Source organism: Phasianus colchicus, chromosome 27 (genome assembly GCF_987193195.1).
Source record: "Phasianus colchicus chromosome 27, bPhaCol1.hap1.1, whole genome shotgun sequence".
NCBI lineage: Eukaryota > Metazoa > Chordata > Aves > Galliformes > Phasianidae > Phasianus > Phasianus colchicus.
In genome coordinates, this window is record NC_143462.1 from 2,635,585 (window position 1) to 2,649,240 (window position 13,656).

At 43.9% G+C, this 13,656-nt stretch overlaps 1 protein-coding gene across 1 annotated transcript; it reads right to left on the reverse strand.

Moving 5' to 3' along the window:
- Nucleotides 1–53: 53 nt before the first annotated feature.
- IKBKB (inhibitor of nuclear factor kappa B kinase subunit beta) lies at nucleotides 54–12,927 on the reverse strand. Its single transcript, XM_031602149.2, has 21 exons — nucleotides 12,761–12,927; nucleotides 12,599–12,693; nucleotides 11,353–11,470; nucleotides 9,661–9,730; nucleotides 8,706–8,794; nucleotides 8,372–8,461; nucleotides 7,866–7,990; nucleotides 7,443–7,550; nucleotides 6,996–7,125; nucleotides 6,389–6,571; nucleotides 6,029–6,143; nucleotides 5,562–5,685; nucleotides 5,154–5,305; nucleotides 4,983–5,044; nucleotides 3,942–4,051; nucleotides 3,628–3,677; nucleotides 2,985–3,084; nucleotides 2,653–2,800; nucleotides 2,307–2,434; nucleotides 1,542–1,632; nucleotides 54–970 (listed from the first exon to the last, which is right to left on the reverse strand). Exons 1-21 carry the CDS (start codon nucleotides 12,863–12,865, stop codon nucleotides 902–904), a joined length of 2,262 nt encoding a protein of 753 aa, XP_031458009.1. The 5' UTR covers nucleotides 12,866–12,927; the 3' UTR covers nucleotides 54–901.
- Between the last annotated feature and the right edge of the window lie 729 nt (nucleotides 12,928–13,656).

The following is a 13,656-nucleotide window of genomic DNA, read 5'->3' on the forward strand; positions in this document are numbered from 1 at the left end:
AAATGGGTTCTTAAAAGGAGAAGAATATTCCACCTCTTCCCCTTATTGTACTGTATTGCATGTCCTGTATTTCACTCCCTTTTATAAAAGGTGATCCGTGCTGTTGTGCAAAATTTTGTTTTATGTCAGAATGAAATAAATCAGTCACAGTTGGAAGAAAAAAAAACCAGATTCCATCTTCATTGCTTATTCCATTCAGGTGTTTTATATACAGTGATCAAATTCACCACTGAGCCTTTCTCTGTTCTAGGCTATGAAGTGCCTTTTCTACAGGAGAGGTGCTGCAGTGCTCTAGAATTTTAACTGGAAAACAATTTGCTTTTCTGTGCTCTTTAAGCTAACACCTTTACCTCACATTTAAGAGGCCTATACAGTAAAATCAGCTCTTTCATTAAAATGTTTTGAGTACATTAAAAAGAACAAACAAAAAGTTCACACTTTAGATAATTTCGTTCCCATACAGGAAACAAGTATTAATTATAACTGTTACATTTAAGAAAAAAAGTGCAAATCAGCAAAGCCTAAGAAAATGTGTTCACAGTTCAGGTGTATTAGGAAGGTGACATATACCAGTGACAGTGCAAGCTGACTGCATGCATTGTCCATTTTCCATCAGAAAGCTTGAAAGGCAGAAGAACAACCACACATGGTGCCTAAGGGAAGAAACATCAATATCTGCTGTCTTAAGGCACTGTTAAGAACTTTTTCCAAGCAGTTAGGATAGGCATTTCCTACTGTATCTTTCAGAAATAAAGTATCTGAGATGTGGATACTAGCTGTGCCACGTATCTCACATAAGCAGTAGGCAGCAGTAAAAAGAGGCACTTCCCTTTCTAGAGGCAGCAGATTATCACAGTTGGCTTACTCAGGTAGCATGTCTTAAGAGGCAGTTGAGGTGATTTTACATATGGGTTTGTTCTGGACTGCTTCTTTCTTCTGCCTGAAGCTGAAGCCAGCTCCAGTCGAGAGCCTGAAGTAAAAACAGTTAGAAATACAAAGTTCAGTGCTAGCTTGTATGTGAGATTGCAAAGATTTAAAAACTTTACTGCAAACAACTTGGTCAGTGTAGCTTCATGATGAACGATGTGATTTATTTAAATGAAAAAACACAACCTGAAACTGTTTCCTTCTATATTTTACTTGCTTGTCAGTACTCTACTGCAGTAAATAAGCATCCCTGCACACCTGTGTAGCTACCACAGATCCATCCCAATGGGAAAAGTGCAGTTTTGCAATATTTTTGTACCACAGACAAGTACCTCCCCCACTTGCCTCTGCCCTTCCAAGAAAGGGAAGTCCGATTATCCCTTCTGCTTTACAATTTGGCATAAAATGACTGAGAACCCAAAGATGTGGCCCCCACTCTCAACAAGCAGGGAATGTGTCAGCAGTTCAAGTGGGAGAACAAGTGGTTTCATTTCACATAATTCCAGGTTTCTGTTAACCATTTCACTTACTGAGTCGTCAGAGGTACACGAACAGAAGTTTTAAGCAATAAGCTTCCCTAGTCCACACTTCTACAAGAATATCAAGCATTTTACCATAAAGCTCTGCTCCTGATCCTTCATCGTGTCATGCATCACGTTTTCTAGTTGGCTACACAGTTTCTGTGATTCCAGCAGTAGCTCCTCACTGAAAGAGGAGAGTGTTTGACAATTATTTTCCATGGAAGTTTCTCTAGGAAATACTTTGTGAAGGTATACTGCACAACACTGAGGAACATTAACCTTTAGCAATCAGCTTATTAACTTGTTTTGCAACAGGGGAAGTCAGTGGCATCCCCAGGCTTACTGGCATGGGAGAAGAGGAAGCATGTTCAAATTGGAATTGGGTTCTTACATGGAGCCACTGCCACTAGAGAAAATGTTTTAGAGCAGCCTATAAACGAAAACATGAAGCAACATACAAATAAACAAGCTCAGGTCTCATTTTAATTAGTGACCAGTTGCTTTAAACAAGCCAGAACTACAGGTGCTTGGTAGAGCAATCTCCTGACATAGCCCTGCTACCATTCATTACCTTCCACAATAACAATTCCTGCTGTCAGTGCACTTCAAGCAAGCCCAGCAAGTCCAGATAAAACAAGCTCTATTTACTGAAGTGGGGGGCATGCAGCTATATTTATTTCCAGTTGTTCATAAGGAATATTCACAAACCCCAGAAAAAACAACCAACCAACCAAACTAAAGCAGCCACTGGGTAGGTAAGACTGACACTGGAAACTGAACACTAAGCATGAAACGTAAGAAAGCTTCTGTATGGCAGTGCTGACACTAGCAGTAGCAGAACTCCAGCCTTCAGCTCACCTTTTCCTGACAGATTCTGGTAAGGCGTAGGTTCCAGAAGGGACCTGCAGCAGCAGCTGACCAGGGCTATTAAGACGTGACATGTTCATGCTCTCTGGACTGCCACTAACAGGACCACGTACTTTACTCTAAAGACAAGACAGCAGATTGAAACTGCAATTCTTTGCACTTACTTCCAATAGCCAGCAACACAAGACCATCTAAAAACACCACCACAGCCTAGAAACCATCTTTAATCCTAACTTAAGGTAATGAAGACAAACAACCATAGGATAAACTAAACTTATTTCTGTAACTTGGGTGTGCTACTATTTTAACAATAGAGCAGAGTTTTCATTTTACTTACACAAGCAATTTTCAGTAAGTTCCACAGTTCTTTCTGTCGTTTCTCCTGAAGCCTTACAACTGTTTCTTCATCTTCATTCATGAGATTCATCACTTTCTCCACTCTGGGGAACAATTCCAGTGCCTTCTGCTTGCAAACTACAGTTTTGCTTTACAAAAACAAAATAATAATAAATTAGATCACACATCATCAATTGCAGTAGGGGAAGTTTTCTGAAGTTTCTTAACCCCTATAACACAGGTAAACTTGTTTCTTATACTGCTAGAACAGAACCCCTTGCTGACAGAAGAAACATTTTTTCAATAGTCAATAAAAGCTAACTACAAACTCACCTGAGTTGAGCATAAATGACTCGGACTTTTTTTTCAAAGGTCTGGATTGCTTGTAAGAGCAACCGTACTATTTCTTGGCTGTCACCACTTGTCCTCTGATCTGGAATGAGAGTCAGAATATTACCCAGAGAAGTAGGCTTTTATTACAGTGAGAAGCTTCTTAGTGGTTTGTTGCCACCTTTTCTTCAATCCTGAAACATCCCAAATATAAAGGACATGCATGTTTGGGTGGGATGAAGTGCACTGCTTTTTAGCCACCAAGAGATGAGAACTGGAAAGCAGAGTTGGTAGGGTGGGTTTACTGCCTTAGGACTGTACAGCTGCTCAAACAACCAGCTGTGTCTTTCATGCTTCCTACACAGAAAATGAAGCAGCAGCATACGCTTGCAGTAACAGCTTGCTCTGAGAAGAGCTCAGAAGTTCCAGGAAAAGCTCAGAAGGTGTCAAGAAAGCAAGGCTGGCCTGGTTTAAAATTGAATCCCTGACTCCCCTCTCCAAAATAGGCAAATCCAGAAGACTCCACGTACAGCTAACATAAGTGCAGGCCTAAAACGCAGAGAAAGTTTTCTCAATGCAGATTATTCCATCTTCAAAGTTACAACCTACTGAAAGCAAGCTGAACTTGACATAAAATATCTTTTACCTCTTGGTTTCTCTCTCAGTCTCCGGTACAACTCTCTGGCTTGTTCTTCTCTAGAAGAAAAAGGCACAGAACACAAAGGATTTCTTTAGGGCCTAAATTATGAATGAGTAATTCAAGAACTAAAATGTCTTCTATAACATTCTGCTATTTCAGATCAACAGGTGAGGAGTCAAACTTTTTCTTGTTAGGTTTTAATTTTTTAAGTTCCCCATAATTTAAACTGAAGAGAGCAATTTCATTGTCCTGAAGTGAATAAGGGATTAAGTTTTGCTAGCAGCACTCCTGCATCTGACATTGAAGACCGTGCAACTTACAAATCCTCCAGTGTTCCTCCTTGTTTACGACCCAGTGGGCTTCTCTGAAGGTCCACAATATCTGTTTGCAAGGCCATCATTCTCTTCACTAGCTCATCCACATCATCCTCCTGAAAACAGAGCAGAATATAAGCAATGAGGCAGGCACATACTAAGAGACACTACTACTCACCAACTCTTCCTTTCTCATTCATATTTCTAAACATGTCAACAAAGCAGCAAACAGTCTTGGGCAAAGACAAGTGAGAACATGAGTGAATTCATTCCAAATAAATGAGCTCTCTGCTCTGGAATAAAATAGTTTCTGATATTTTTTTTTTTGTTGATAAATTTGGTCTGTGACAAAGTGCCATTGAAGGACCAAGCTTCATAATACACGTGGCACTAAATTCCAGGCTGCAATGCTTCCTCCTTATTTATTCACTGCTCCAGATTTCTTCTCTCATCCTACCTATCATCGTTTCTTCCCCCCTTTCATTTGGCATACAACTGCATCCAGTACTGGCAACCCAAGTTCTGCTTTTCACCAGAACTTGTTGATATGCAGAAGCTGTCACTTGTCAGACAGTCCTTCACCACTGCACATCCTTCAACTAGAGAAGGAGCAAGAAGTGTTGGCACAGAATAAGACTAATGCAACCAGTTACTTTTCACTCCTCATTTGGGAGGGCCCTTAGCTGTACTTACAGAGATTACACTGTCTTGTGTTCAATCATCTAATCATTTGTTTTACTATTCAGTTTAACCTACTATCCCAAATCCTTCTTTCAGCTTTCTTGATAAAAATCTACCTCCGGGCTTGTTTAGCTGGACCTCTGAGTGCAACCACTGCAAAATCTCTTCTGACATTCTGCAAGATCACCCTCACTCCCTAAGGCCTTGCAAAAACTGGTGAAAGAAAAAAGAAAAGATGCAATGCAAACCAAGGCAGTGCGATGTGTGGAGTCAGCACAGACACAGTAGGTTTCTATTTAAAGGAGAACAAAGGGGAATAAATAACCTTTCTTTCTTAGGATAAGTGATGAAGATTTAGAAACATACCCGACCACAAAGTTCCACAGCTTGCTCCATCTCTTTCCAGGCAAAGAGCAGCTTCTCAGAAGCTACAGGAATGAAAAAAGAACAATTGTTTTTTTTCAGATTCTCACAGGGAAAGGTAAGATACTGTGTGTGTGATGTAAAAGACCTCTGTCTACAAGACACTATACTCACTAATTCCAAATTCAATCTGCTCTTTATACTTCTCAAGATCAATCTGAATGCTTGTTTTGAAAAAGTCCAGTTTTGCTTTCAGCTGCTGGGAAAGGGAGGCCATAGAATTCTTCATCTTTGAGAGAGTACTGTTGTAACGCAATAGATTCATCCTGCATGGACAAGAATATCCTATTATCCTCCCAAGTTATAAATGCAGGCTTCCACTTACAACAAAAGTAGATACGACAGAGCATAGCAGTGAGCACAAAAGCAGCTGTGCTAAAGGACACAATTCCCAGTTTTCCACTAGTTGTTAATAGCTCCACTCATGGGCTTCCCCATTCTAACAGGATCCTATTCCTGTCCTTTCACTTTCACCAGGGAGCAAAGGCAGAAATATGTATTCCAGTGAGACTGCCACCGTACATGGCTGCTCGCTGTCCCTGCTGCAGCCGGTTACAATCCTCTTTCAGCATCCTGATTGTGTGCCAGATCTGACCCCAAACTTTCCGCAGCTGGAAAAAGTGCAGATTCTTCTTTGGATCCTGAACTGGAAACAGAAAAATGGGTGGAAGGAAATCAGTATGAAAAAGTCCTATTATTGTGTGACAAAACAGACTGAAACATCACTCCTTTGAAAGGCATGCAGCCAAACCTCTTGTAAGCTTTATAGCTGGCTACCCTCTATGCAGCCTCCCCAGTGTTATTAAACCCTTCCTTCCCTCAGTTATTTTTAAAAGCTGAATAAATGCTATCCCAGACTGTTTTATTGCTTCGCCAGTACCAATATATAAAATCCCTCTCTGCTCTTTGCACATGATACAGACTAGAGAATACAGGCAGCCCTCTCAACATGAACAACCTCTCACATTCATGCTAGAGAAAGTCCTTACGGATGTAGTCAACACTTTCCGGATGAGGTCGCAAGGCAACCTGAGCCTCATAGGAAACTTTCTGATTATCAAAGAGGAAGAGGAGGTCTGTGTCTGCAACTGCAGCATCATTCACCTGCAGAAGAAAGAAGAACCCAACGGAGTTCTTTCAAAAACAGCAAGCCTCAATAACACCACAAACAAAATGCTTTTTTTTTTTTCCCCCCCAAGAGAACATGGTGCCTATTCTGCAAGGGATCAGGTCTAAGTGGTTGCTATGACTAAGGCCTGCCAGAACAGCAGGAAGTGCTGTACTCCCAGTGCAAGAGCTGCACTTGCAAATTCACTGAACAGCCAAGGAAGGGGAATATCCAGACTCACCTTGCTATCAGCTGTATGCTTCTGAGTAAACAATGCAAGACCAGCCTCCTGCAGGAGCTCCTGATCCTGCTCTGGGATCCCAGTATCTGACTGAATCCTGGCCTTCACTGTTTGCAGAGTCTCTTCCTCTGTCACAGGGTAGGTGTGCACAGTTCCCGTAACCATATTCAAAACATGCAGTAACTAAAAGGAGATCAGTGTGACATGAGAAGGGCTGAAAATGCATAGGTTATGTTTGAGCAGAAATCTCTGGACTAAGACAATGACGACCAATAAACTGTTTCAAAGCACTTGCAAAGTTCAAGAAGTCACTTTGCAGCTACTTCATAACATTATATGCTCAAGACCTCATCCTTCATCAGCTGGAAGAGAGTCACATGCCAATTAAACAGCTTTTTCAGTAGAAACCTTTGCCAGAATACAAGACCAAATTGTGTTTGCTATTTGCTACACCCAACACGATCAACTTCTCCAAAAAGCATGAGGCAAGCACACTCCTAAGTAAGATTCTGTGCTTTTCCTCTTCCTAGGCTCATGACTCAACCCATGGAGTAGGTTCAACTGCTCTCTGGAAAAGTTTTCAAAGCAATCCTGGTGCGTTACTCACCTTCAAATTCAAGATGTCATCCAAAGCTTTGAAACACCCATTGGGCCCATACACAGGATCTGTACCTCTCTGCCGTGGGTGCCACATTAACATGAGTTGCAGCCATTTCTCCAGTTTCCCAGCCAAAACACTGAAGGACCAAAGCAAGAATGGGATCAGAAAAGGAAGTGCATCTGCAGTCATCACCTGGCTGAGTCTCTGCAGGAGAACTGACAACCAATTTTCTTTTCCCGAGTGTAAATGCTCTATTTAGAAGGCAGAAATGGAGACTCACCTACATGTCTGATAAGGTACACAAGCATTGTTTGTGTCAAGCACTCAACTTATTTACAGAAAGGCATACAAAATAATTGTTAGTCCATTCCATGGACTCCAAACGTCCATTCACAGAGTAAGAAGTTCATTTCAGTATGTCACAGCAGATCACAACAGATTTCTAGTCCTCACCTGTTTAGATTGTTTGGGCAGGGTAAACTGCTGGAAAATTTGACTTCTCCAGATAAGTCTTCTGAAACAACAATATCCAGCTCACTCTTCTGTCGCACTTTTGTATGCCTAATGAATTCCAAGCAAGTACAATAGTGAAGTCATCACTTGCCTTTCCCAGCAAATTTTTACGGTTAAAACAAAGACACTGCTTGAGTTTCTGCTACTTGCCCTGCAGAAGCCAGCCCCGATTCCAAAGAGAAATCTAAGAAATGCTCAACTTGCTCAAGTAGATCAAACTCCAGTAAAAGAAGTCAATCTCCATAAGGGTATGGAATACAGAGATATTACCCTAAAGAATCAAGGGACCACACCTCTACTTCCCACAGACAGGACAGTGGCACTGCATGCATTCTTTTTATCACCTGGCCCAAGGTCACTCACCATTGTACTGGCTGCCAGTTGGGTAGGAATGGTCTGAAGCCTGTAATGCATTCAAAAGCCAGTGTGCCAAAGCTCCAGTAATCCACTGTAACCGTGTACTTCTGCTGTTCCAGCAGCTCTGGAGCCTGAGACAGTTTACACATGCAGAAGTCAAAGCCATCCATCTCTCAGCTCTCTCTGCCTCTTAAGAGCTCATTAACATTTGTATCACATTAATGGCTGTGCTGAAACACTGCTTCTCATGAGCTTTCAGATCTCACAGAACACTCCTGCTTCTTATAAATACAGAACACAGTGTTATCATAGACACTGTGATAATCCAGTGGGGGTGGGAGGCAGCAGAAGGAAACAAGGCAGGAGAAGGAAACTGTTATCTTTGTCAGCTGCAGCACTCCAAATGCACCCCATACCAAGACAATTACTTCATCCCAGTCCAAACTTGAATTACACTGTTAATTCTGTCCCACAAAGTGAGATTCACCCATCTAGCTGAATTCCTTCCTTACCAAGTACTGTAGTGTCCCAACAAAGGATGTGCATAAGCTACCCTGATCCAACTCCTTAGCATATCCAAGGTCAATGATTTTGTGTATTAACTGAAACATAAAACAGAAAAAAAGAACGCGAGGTAAGTTTTGCTGTATACATACAGCAGACAAAAACAGTTCAGCTCTTCAAAGATATGCAGGAAGGGTGCTGAACGACTCACAGATCTGAGAGAGCTGTTACCCTAGGTTGACTGCTTCTGCATGTTCACCACTTTAACTGCAGCAAGCACACACACATTCTCCACTTACATTTACCTGTCTGTGTAGGCAGAGACACCACGTTACTGCTTACCCTTTGCTCTCCTTGCTGCAGTACAATGTTCTCTGGTTTCAAGTCTCTGTGGATGATCCTGTTCTCATGAAGGTACCTGAGAGCAGAGGCTGAGACACAAAGAGCCACTTGCTAAGAATGTAAAAGTACCTAGTATGAGCTTGCTAAGGCTTCACTTCTACGTGGTACAAAAGCATGGTGTTTGAGTTGAATCTTGTACAAAGGACAAAATCATTGACTGAAAAATAAAATTCCAAGTGCAAGAGGAAAAAGTTAGCACCAAACACTTCTGGACACAAATCTGTTCTCTTGGCATGACATTTTTAAAAGTTACAGTAGATTTCTTTCTCTTCAAATCATTTTCTGTACCCATGCCCAAGTACTAAAGGTTAAAAAAAAAAAACTGCAACAGCTGGCAGAAGTAAAACACATCTCTTCAACAGATAAATGCCTCTACTCAGCTCTTCTTTGCCAATTTCTTCAGTTTTAAATCCAGATCCAAAAGCCATACATCTTTTTCTGTCCCGTCCATAAAGTGGTGCTGTCCCCATTTCACCTCCAAAATTCTTCAGATTCACAAGAATTCTCCAAATTTTCACACAGAGCCACTGCCACCCCAAAACTAGGAAATGCTATCTAAGCAAGATAAAAACCTGATCTTAAGAATACACCATAGTCAAAATAAACGGCCTTTATTTTCCACACTTTCTCAAAGTTATACTTCACAATGTCTCTTTTTTTTCCTGGATAAAATTAAAAAGTGTGTTGCTAGGAAAAATAAGAAAAACAAAACTTGATGGCAGTTCCAAGGTGCTTTTTCCAGGCGGAAAGTGTCAAGAAAAAAAAATTAAGAAAACCTCAAAGGCTCATTCTCTTACAAAGTGGGTCAGCAAAACAAGAATACTGGTTAAAGTCACTGCTGCAGTGATTCAACACTTCTGTCGCTCAGACTCGTGAAGATATTGCCATCACTTACCAATATCAGATAGTAAGATGAGAATAGCTTCTTCCCGCAAACCACAGCAATTCTCCAGCTGATTCAGGTACTGCAAGAAAACATCACAAATCACAGCTTCTCCATACCACATGCTACTGCTTCTCCATCCTATATCCCACTGAAGGATCTCAGTCCCACAGTCTGTCAAAACACAAGATGTTTAAGCATGAACAACTGAATTTTTTACAGGCAAAACCATGGAACTGGGGTCCCTCATAGTAATAATTAGAGCTTCAAGCCTCGATGTATCCATGGGATAAGAAAGGGTGGGTGGAAAAAAAAAAATATCAGTGTTGCTGCGACTTTGCTGTGTCCTTCATAAGCATTTTTCCTGGAGCCTGGCAATGTCAGCTCCGCTGTCAGCTGTAAGTTACAGGTCTCACCTATGGGCAGGTTACAGCAAAGGTTTAAAAAAAAATAGTAAGATAAGATAATAGGAAAAAAATACAATTACTTATCTTACTATTACAGATAGGGATACAATGCTCAGATGCACTGTAGCATCTTGAGCTACAATGATCTTGGACATACTCCAGATCCTGTTGCATATCCTTCACACATGCTCTCATCCTCTACATGCAAAATGGCTGTATTGTTACTTGCAGCCAAATAAGAGTCAAAAGTTTCAAAAAGCACAGAAATTTTCAGAACTTTATCAAGGACAAACTAGTAAAATCCTGTCGGTAAAAAATCCTGTTGGTAAAGAATTAGGAAGCATCAGAACATGAAAATACTTTCTAAAAACTGTCTCTTTAATCCCAGGTTCCACTCCACTGGGAAGCTAATCCAACCTTTAGCCACTACCAGCACTTTCACCACCACCACCTGTCTTAGCTTCAGCTGGGGCGGTGCTGTTTTCTTCAGAGTGCTGGGTGTGATGATGTTTTGGTTCTATGAAAAAAACAATGTTGATAACACACCAACGTTTATAGTTGCTGCTAAGTAGTACTGTACAGAGTCAGGGCCATTCTAAGCAAAGGCCCAAGGTGCTGGGAGGGAACAGGATTAAAACAGCTGACTTAAACTGCTGAAAAGGATACAGAGGGCTAGCATGGCATTGACTAAGGGGTGGTATGCATATGCCTGTGCATCATTTGTCACACAAATTTTAATTTATCTACCCATACATATTTATCACAATTATTATCCTTTTCTCTAACTCAGTAAATAGATTTTTATCTCAACCCACAAGTCCTTTGCAGCCTTTCAGTACCTAAAGGGAGCCTACAAACAGGAGGGGAATCAACTCTTGGAAAGGGAAGATAACGGCAGGATGAGGGGAAACGGTTTGAAGTTGAGGGAGGGCAGATTGAGGTTGGATGTCAAGGGGAAGTTGTTTACAGAGAGGTGAGGTGCTGGAACAGCTGCCCAGAGAGGCTGTGGATGCCCCGTCCATCCCTGGAGGTGTTCAGGGCCAGCTTGGATGGGGCCCTGGGCAGCCTGGGCTGGTATGAAATGTGGAGGTTGGTGGCCCTGCATGTGGCAGGGGGTTGGAGATCTGTGATCCTTGAGTCCCTTCCAACCCTGGCCATTCTGTGGTTCTGTGAAGTCCTAGTTTTTATTTATTTATTTATTTCAATTCTCTCCCCCATCTCACTGCGAAGGAGACGACAGTGAGTGAATGGCTGCCACCTGCTGGGTTCAACCACACCACCACCCCGGTGACCCCACCTTGCGGAGGTCTCCACCCTGGCAGTACTCCATGGCCAGCAACGGTAAATCATTTGGTGCAAGCTTCTGCATTCCCTCAGGAACATCACGGGCAGCCACCACGTTTGGATGGTTCAGCCTGAGAAACAAAAACAAGGCAATCATCAGAACCTGGGATAAACACCTTCCTGAATAGGTGCATAGTCTCACATGTTGTGATTGTCACCTTAAGTCCTACAAGGCCATGAATGGCTTTAGAAACTGCAACAGCCAGTTCTAAAGGCCTGCAATTCATCCATCCCTCACAGACCTACAGACTCATCCCAGCTCTATCTGCAGCCAGTGCTTTCCATGAACAAACACACCCACAACAGGTGTGCACAGAACTACACTTAAAGCTCAATGCTGACAGCCTGCTCCCACCCCCCCCCCAGCAGGACCCCAGCTGCAATCAGTCCAAAGCACAGCCCAGCACGTGCTTGAATATAGCAGAACTGTTTTAACACCAAAGACACCAGCAGAACAGCTGAAGAAGAAAGCTGTGAGGAATAACAAAGCGAGATCTTCCTCAGCATGTTCAGAGTACTGTATTCAGCTTTGGGCCCCTCACTACAAAAAAAGACATTGAGGAAAGCATCCAGAGAAGGGCAACACAAATGGTGAGGGGTCTGGAGCACAAGTCTTATGAGGAGTGGCTGAGGGAGCTGGGATCGTTCAGTCTGGAGAAGAGGAGGCTCAGGGGAGACATCACTGCACCCTACAGCTTCCTGAAGGGAGGCTGTGGTGAGGAGGGGTTTGGCCTCTTCTCCCAGGCAACAAACAGAACCTGAGGAAATGGCCACAAGTTGAAGCAGAGGAGGTTTAGGTTAGACTTAAGGAAGAACTTGTTCTCTCAGGCACTGCAATGGCTGCACAGGGAGGTGGTGGAGTCGCCGTCCCTGGCAGCGTTCAAGATGGATGAGGAGCTGGATGAGGATGAGGAGCTGCGAGATCTGGTTTAGTGCTTGTGGTAGCAGTGGTGAGGGGAGGGCGGTTGGACTCGATGATCTTGCAGGTCGTTTCCAACCTTGTGACTCTCTGGTTCTATATGATCCTATGGTGCTGTGATTCTATACGATCCCACGGTTCTATACGATTCTCCCGCCCTTCCCTTATCGCAACCATCACAACGCACATCGCAGGGCCGGGCCCGGCGGATTGGCGGCGTTCAGCTCCGCTCAGCCCGGCCGGCAGCGCCAGGCCCCGCTCCCGCCCGCCGCCAGCTCACCTCTTCATGATCTGAATCTCCAGCGCCCAGCGGTCGCGGTTGCGCGGGCTCAGCTCCTGCCGGCACTGTTTGATGGCCACCTGCTCGCCGGTCTCCTGCGGACACAGCGCGGCTGAGCGCGGCTCGGCTCGGGCCCGGAGGAGCGGGCCGGCCGCCGCTTACCTTGTTGTGCCAACGGATGACGTTGCCGAAGCCGCCGGTGCCCAGGCGCTCCTTCATCTCCCAGGGACCGCAGGTCTGCGCCTGCAGAGCCGGCGGCCGGCTCATGGCTGGGCCGCGGCGCTTCGACTCCGCGGGGCCTGGACCGACTCCGCGGGCACTTCCGGTTCCGGAGGCACGTGGTACGAGGCGGCCCTTAAAGGGGCCGCAACCGCCCTCCTGCGTCCGTCGCATCGGGGTTACGAAGGCGATGAATGGAGCGGAGCGGTTCTGCGATGGAGAAATTCTGAGACTTGGGACCGTTCAGGCTGGAGTAGGGATGCATTCCACGGCTGGGATTTATTGTAAGAATGATATGGTTCTTACCAGGCAACGTAAAGCCTGAACCGAAGTTTCTTCAGGCTTTTGTGTTTCCTGCATTTTGCATCTGGTGTGGAAATGAAAGCAGGGGCTCCACGCAGCACCTGAACAGCTGCCTTACAGCTGAGGCGTATCCAGACATCGTGTAGGGATGCACTCTAACTTAGCAGTCTCGAAAAAGCCCTATCCTGATGCAGGATCAGCTGAGAGGTAAATCAGTGGACAGTGCTGAATAGAGAAGGTACTATTACTACTGGCTTTCCTAAAAAAGCTTTTCCTAAAGCACAGTAAGAAGTGCACATAACCCACAGCATTCTAAGACAGCTACAGTTGTCCCTAAGCTGCAAAAAAACTAGGAAATAATAACTTCTGAAATCTTCCCTGGAAGCTATTGCTACATTCAAATCTTTAATCTAGAATCACAGAACAGCCAGGGTTGGAAGGGACCTCAAGGATCACGAAGCTCCAACCCCCTGCCACATGCAGGGCCACCAACCTCCACATTTCATACCAGCCCGGGCTGCCCAGGGCCCCATCCA

Coding starts and splice junctions, on each gene's coding strand:
- IKBKB (XM_031602149.2), bottom strand. CDS start 12,865: ATGAGCCGGCCGCCGGCTCTGCAGGCGCAGACCTGCGGTCCCTGGGAG. Junction 9,731..11,352: donor AGGGTGGAGACCTCCGCAAG/GTGGGGTCACCG, acceptor GTTTTCTTGCAG/TACCTGAATCAGCTGGAGAA. Junction 7,551..7,865: donor AACTGGCAGCCAGTACAATG/GTGAGTGACCTT, acceptor GGAATTCATTAG/GCATACAAAAGTGCGACAGA.